Source organism: Phlebotomus papatasi, chromosome 2 (genome assembly GCF_024763615.1).
Source record: "Phlebotomus papatasi isolate M1 chromosome 2, Ppap_2.1, whole genome shotgun sequence".
Taxonomy (NCBI): domain Eukaryota; kingdom Metazoa; phylum Arthropoda; class Insecta; order Diptera; family Psychodidae; genus Phlebotomus; species Phlebotomus papatasi.
In genome coordinates this window covers 82,523,950-82,530,324 of record NC_077223.1, presented here as the reverse complement: position 1 = coordinate 82,530,324, position 6,375 = coordinate 82,523,950, and the positions used below count along the sequence as shown (strand labels likewise).

Sequence of the window (6,375 nt, the reverse complement as noted above, 5' to 3'; positions counted from 1 at the left end):
TGCCATGCTTTAATTTTTAGTTTATTTAACCAATTAAAAAAATATATTCTTCATAAAAATTTGATCTAAAAATGCAAATTCCGTAGGAATGAGATGTTTTTGTTGGAAATGTTGGAAATTTAGAAAGTTTCCGTTGATTAAGCTTTCTTGATGGATTTCTCCACTGATTCCCGGAGACTCGCAATAACAGCCTTTTGGTCAGAAGCCTGAATAACAGCTGTTCCGGAAACGATCATATTGGCTCCAGCTTGAGCACAGGCATCAATGGTATTGAGTCCAACTCCCCCGTCAACTTCAATGTCCAGCTCTGGGTAGTTTTCCCTTAGCCAGGCGACCTTTGGCATCATGTCGTTCATGAACTTCTGTCCTCCAAATCCTGGCTCCACTGTCATCACAAGAATCATATCGGCAATTGGGACAAATTCCTGCACAGTCTCAACAGCTGTTCCCGGCTTCAAGGCCAGTCCGACCTTCATTCCAGCCTCACGGACTTTGCGACAGATCTCCTTGACGTCAGTCATGACTGGCTCAATGTGGAAGGTGTATTGATCCACTCCAGCATCTGCCATGGGGGCAATCCATCGCTGAGGCTCTGCCACCATCATGTGAGTCTCGAAGAAGGCATCCCGAATCTTTCCCCTGAGGCACTTCACCACGGGATGCCCAAAGGTTAGATTAGGCACAAAATGCCCATCCATCACATCCAGGTGCAGGTAGTCAGCTCCATTGTCCAGCAATTTTTGGGATTCTTCATGGAGCTGAGCGAGATCAGCATTGAGAATTGAGGGGCCAATTTTAGCACAAACTCGCGGCATTTTTCCTGTTTCCTCACTCTGACATGTGTTTCCATGGCAGCCAATCCCATCCCCCCCCCAACTGCCAGAGACAACGACCTTGAAGTGACGTCACTGGACTCGCCGGGATTCGCCACCAAACAAGATTTGTTTGCCGACGTCAACAGGCGCATAAATAATAAGAGATTAACAGTAAGAAAAAATGGTGAGGAAAGTGAGTTTCCTGTTTCTGGTCTTCCTGATTGTTGCCGTGAGCGGCAAAAAGAGTGATGAGAAGAACAAACCTCAGTGGGCTAAGAAGGATATCCGGGATTACACAGATGCCGACATGGAGAGGCTTCTGGAACAATGGGAGGAAGATGAGGAACCCTTGGAACCGGATGAATTGCCTGAGCATCTGAGACCTCAAGCCCCAATAGATCTTAGCAAATTGGATGTCAACAATCCTGAAGCAATGGTACGGGAATCGAAGAAGGGCAGGACGGTGATGGCTTTTGTTCAGGTGGGCGGAAGCTCCTCACGGGAGGAATCTGAGACGATAACGAAGATCTGGCAGAGTAGTCTCTGGAATAATCACATTCAAGCCGAAAGGTAAAGAAAATCCTCTCGTTTCTTGACAAAAAGGATAGTTCCAGCGGCATTTCTTTCTTCCCAGGTACATGATCGAGGACGCCCGGGCAATTTTTATGTTCAAGGATGGAGCCCAAGCTTGGGTAGCTAAGGACTTCCTGGTAGAGCAGGAACAGTGCGAGAGTGTAACGATAGAGAGCAAGAAGTACCCAGGAAAATACTCAGCTGAGAAGGATGAATTGTAAAAGGAAAAGACTTGACTTTACCGACTGCACAAAGACCAGTTTTTGTGAGAAATGCAATTTAATTGAAATACAATCTCCTTTTTCGATATAAATAATTTATTTTTTATCCTCCATGAAGCGTTGATATGAAGAGAATTGTGTCCTTTGGCTGAATCACGTAATCCTGTTTGTCCTGGAAATTCCACAATCAATGCTCAGAAAAAGAAAGCCAAAATAACCAAGAAACTTACCAGTAGATCCCAATCTGTTTCATTAACGAGAACCAGTATTCCCGGGCGTCTGGAATTATTAGTAAAAAGAAAGATCAAATCAGATCCGGAGAGAGGAGTGAAACAACTTACACAGAATCCTCCGTGAAGAAGAGTTCTGGACGGTCTGTTGGCATATTGACCTTCATCCATTCGAGGAGCTCTCCTATTGTCCCTGAAATATAATACCCATAGTATCCTAATCACAAAGAATTCCCAGGAAATCACACAATTCTCACATGTTTTCCTTCCACGAAGCTCCACTTCTTTCCGTTTGACTTTGTTGAACAAAATTTCAGCTCCGCCTCTGGAAGATCCATTGAAATCTTAAGTATTTCCATATAGTAAAGGTTCCTGTCTTACTCTTACCCAAATTCCAGAGTGATATTTAGTGGATTTTCAGTATTTTCTCCCATTTCCACGGAAATCCTCCTCTTATTTCTAGCGTAAACAAAAACAACTTAACATAACCTCATTTATTCGCGGCGAATGAAACAAAAACAAAAACATAGAAAATCTTTTTGGTTAACAAATAGGAATTTTACGTCTTTTTTATTGTCTATATTACAAATACATTAATATTTTTTATATACTGTGGTTTTTCTTAATTTTTAAGCATTTTTTTTCATTTTAGGAAGAAAGTAAATAGCATGGCGGCGGGAAAACATGAAACATGCAATTAATGAAACAAGAAACATGAAATATAGAAGAAATGTGCGTGAAGCAAAGAATTTCGAGTTTTCAAATTAAGGGGGGTACTTTAAAAATTCAAATGTGGTGTCCTTGGCCTTGTGGCTTGCATGGCTGAGGCCGTACAGCTTTAAAAGGAAAAATGTGGTGTCCTTTTACCTGAAAAAACTGTAGCTGTATCTCCGGAAAAATTTCACAAATTTTAGCGGGAAAAAGCATGAAACACAATTGAAGCAGAAGGGACACCCAAGTACCGGGGCCGTATCATCCAGATGTGAGAGTTTGATTTTGTGGGAAAAGCCAACTCTCCGTGTGGAACACGCCTATTCGGTATCCACGAAATTTTCGATTGGAAATTTTCTCATCAAAACCGGTGAGAATTCTCGAGTGGTATTCCCGGTAAGAGTTTGATTAATTTACATAGAAAATAAGGAAATAAATTAAAATATCGCGTTTTTTAAAGTTTTAAATGGTTTTTAAAATATTTATCATTTAATAATAATAATAACTGTGCAGGAATTTTCAACTTTTTTCTTATTATCCCTTATTATTTTTCTAATTGTTTGATTTTGATACCAATCATTTTCCAAATTGTTTATTATTTTAATATTATTTTGTTTCAGCTCTCGAAAATAAGAAAACGGTTGTGGCCATTTAATGATTACGATTAGATCTTTGATTACCCTATTTATATTCTTAATAAATGAAATTGAACAGGTTTTTAGCAGTTTACTTGGCCGTGAACTCTTTAAAACTCTTATTTTTTGTTTTAACTAAAATCGGAGAAGAAAGATCGCATAATTTATAGGGAGTTTATCAGAAAAAGGTTCTTTTTTAGTAAGTTGAAATTGTTAGATCTCAAGAACCAACGAAACAAATATTGCAGCAAAATAATACCAGTTATTATAGAATTAATAAATGGATAATAATTGAACAAATATTTAAAAATCGTGTAGTTAAGTGTTCGTCCTTAAATTAGAAAAAAAGAGATGGCAAAGCGTCCCAGCTTTGCGGAATGCTCGAACTCACGAGAGTTTTTTGCATAATCTTTTCGTATTACTGATCTACCTGATATACTAGAGTTCAAATTCATTCATAAATCACAAAAGCATTTGAAAATCAAAAATTCACATTGTTCACATTATTCGAAGGCATAAACCTTCGAACGGAAATTACTTTCCCCTATCCTATATCAGTATTCAGTATATCTTCTAAATTTAAAATTTTCAACGATCTTTGTAGTTTTCTAAAATTGATTATAGTTCGTATAATGTGTTAGAGATAAACCCGGATTCTGAAAGGGAATAAAATTCTATATCTAATTCTGTAATAATCGAATAATCAAAAAATCCTCAAACTGCCATTGAAATAGCGGAAATGCGAATTGTTTATCAAACATTGCGAAAATATCATGAATAATTTTTTTTGGAATTTTACTTATAATTTTCTAAAAAAGATACGTAAATTATAAATGAGAATTTTTAAATTTTACAGGAAAATATATACTTATGTGGTTACCGACGGAATATTTGTATTGTGAAAAAACCGGTGAGCGTCGGAGATATAGGGCAGCTCAGAAAAACAACGATTCTTCCCAAAGCTTTCGGCTCAGTCTCCAAGCCTTCCTCAGTGGCTGGGCGGGAAAGAGCATTTCTTTATTTTCTTTTTCTTTTTAAATTAATTTTTCACTTACTCAAATCTAACAATTCCTTGCTTTGTCATATGGTCTAGGGATGCACAGGGCATGGGATTTTGAGGGAACTGTACTTTAATTTCTAATATTTTGCTAATTTTGTGGCAGTTTATAATATTTTAGCTTCACTCTTTTGGTTTTCTTTGTGAGAACTAGTCCTGAGCTGCCCTATATCTCCGACGCTCACCGGTTTTTTCACAAGGAAAATATATATTTTGATATGAATCCAATAATCCTTATCAAATTGCTAAAAAAAAAAGAAAAGATCAATGGAAATTGATTTTTTCTTATAAAGATCTCTGGAAATTCACTGTAGCATTATTTGACAATTTTCAGAAATTTTATGCAATACCACAAGAAAATGAGAAAATCTTTATACGTATTAAATACATTTATAATTGAATAGTTACAAATGCAAAGGATTTTTTTAAAGTTTTTTTTCACTGTAGTAAAATATTAAAAAGAGAAATTTGGCAAAAATTCCGGTGCAGTTATTTTTTAAGTGTTAAGAGGAGTCGCGTCGCGATGAATAAATCAAAGCTAGTAACAAAGTTATTTAATTGTTTATTCATTCATTAAATTTATAATTCAGTTTTTTGCAACCAAAAACAGAGCGCGGAATATGTCAAAAAACGATTTCCACAGAGTTTCACACGAAAATTTCTCCTGATTCTCTCCGATATTCGTGTATACGGAGAGCGGGCAGGTGGGAAAAATAGGAGAAAATGTCACGGAGAGAAACTCGCGTAAAATCTTCTCTCACAATGTGGAGGATCAGAGCATTCCAGTGAAAACACGAAACACAAATGAAATTCGAGGGAAAACGAAGGATTCGTGAAAAAAAAACAAAAATTCTCGCATTATTTTTCGCCTTTATTGCATTCCGGCAACAAAATAGTGCTTAGTAGAGCCGCTGTGGGGGTCCCATGGTTGATTTAATGTGCAGAGATCGCACATTTTGCCAGTGCTTCTTCAGCAGTGACACCAAGAAGTTGATGGACAGATGGACATTCTGCACCAGTTCATCAGTGGGCATATTGACATGGCCAACGGCTACGGACAGGCACAGCACCTTCTTCATCTGGAACTTGATGGTGGCCTTGACCTCATCGATCTTCTGGGTCATTGACTCAGTGTGAGACAGCAGCCCAGGGAACTTTCCGGCCTTGTTCAAACCCGGACCCAGCAAACGTGGGATTTGCTTGATGAGAGACTCAGAGGCCAGGAAGGCATCGTACTTCTTGGCCAGTTTCTTCACCAACTTCTTATTCTTGTTGAGCTTCTTCAGAGCCTCGGCATCCATGAAGGGAACATCATTGGACTTTGCCTCGTCACAGTGCTGCTGATCTCCAAGGATGCAAACCTGCATCTTCGGGCGTGGAATGTGCTTTAGCCTGGAAAGCAGATGGCTGTTAGAGGGAGATTCAAGGGTTAAGGAAGAGGGAATTTGGGATGGAACTATTGGGTTCAGGCCACTTACCAGCCTCTATCAATAGTCTTTTTTTTTGGGAAATCTTAAAAACTATTGCGGAAGTCTCCAAAGGAAACTTCCTCCTCAGTTCTTTTGAGACCCTGAGTCAAGGTCCTCCCGTTATCCGGGTGAAACATACTTAACGGTGCCGGAGAAACGCTTATCCTTCTGCGGATCGTAGTTCTTCAGGCCAATTTGCAATTCCACTGTCTCCAGGAAGCCACGTTTATTCGCCTTCGAACTGGCCAGAACGCCATTGACGCACTCATAGAGTGTATCTCTTGACACTTTTGTCCTGCAATGAAAAAACTGCGTGAGACATGTTCAGGAGATCCTAGAGTATGGGATGTGTGATCAAAATGAGATCCAGAAAGCCCTGGAGGGCAGCAAAACGGATCAAATCAATCAAATTTTCTCTAGCAATATATCGTGCTGAAAAAACATTGAAAAATTTCAACAGCTGGCTTTGATTATTGCACATATTTCAGTGTCTGCCAAAAGAGGAGTTTCTAATCTTCTTCGCTGATGCATTTTGGGGGTGAAATTGCAATGGATGATGGTGATATTTTGAGAAAATTTACTTACGACATTTTCAGATGTTCTTGTACACGCCGCACTTGCTTGCAGAAAGACCGACTTGACAGACGCTGGCATGCAAGTTCCT

The 6,375-nt window shown here is 38.8% G+C and overlaps 4 protein-coding genes across 4 annotated transcripts; 1 reads left to right on the top strand and 3 right to left on the bottom strand.

Moving 5' to 3' along the window:
* LOC129804681 (ribulose-phosphate 3-epimerase) lies at nt 1–844 on the bottom strand. The gene has a single exon (XM_055852219.1). The coding sequence runs from the start codon at nt 813–815 to the stop codon at nt 138–140; it is 678 nt and encodes a 225-aa protein (XP_055708194.1). The 5' UTR covers nt 816–844; the 3' UTR covers nt 1–137.
* A 68-nt stretch (nt 845–912) lies between these two features.
* Nucleotides 913–1,701, top strand: LOC129804685 (LDLR chaperone boca). The gene is made up of 2 exons (XM_055852226.1): nt 913–1,385; nt 1,450–1,701. The coding sequence occupies exons 1-2, from the start codon at nt 997–999 to the stop codon at nt 1,607–1,609; spliced, it is 549 nt and encodes a 182-aa protein (XP_055708201.1). The 5' UTR covers nt 913–996; the 3' UTR covers nt 1,610–1,701.
* Nucleotides 1,685–2,288, bottom strand: LOC129804689 (ubiquitin-related modifier 1 homolog). The gene is made up of 5 exons (XM_055852230.1): nt 2,227–2,288; nt 2,097–2,164; nt 1,951–2,032; nt 1,840–1,888; nt 1,685–1,781 (listed from the first exon to the last, which is right to left on the bottom strand). The coding sequence occupies exons 1-5, from the start codon at nt 2,271–2,273 to the stop codon at nt 1,713–1,715; spliced, it is 315 nt and encodes a 104-aa protein (XP_055708205.1). The 5' UTR covers nt 2,274–2,288; the 3' UTR covers nt 1,685–1,712.
* Nucleotides 2,289–5,092: 2,804 nt separating this feature from the next.
* LOC129804692 (60S ribosomal protein L10a) lies at nt 5,093–6,373 on the bottom strand. Its single transcript, XM_055852232.1, has 3 exons — nt 6,297–6,373; nt 5,851–6,006; nt 5,093–5,634 (listed from the first exon to the last, which is right to left on the bottom strand). The coding sequence occupies exons 1-3, from the start codon at nt 6,299–6,301 to the stop codon at nt 5,142–5,144; spliced, it is 654 nt and encodes a 217-aa protein (XP_055708207.1). The 5' UTR covers nt 6,302–6,373; the 3' UTR covers nt 5,093–5,141.
* Between the last annotated feature and the right edge of the window lie 2 nt (nt 6,374–6,375).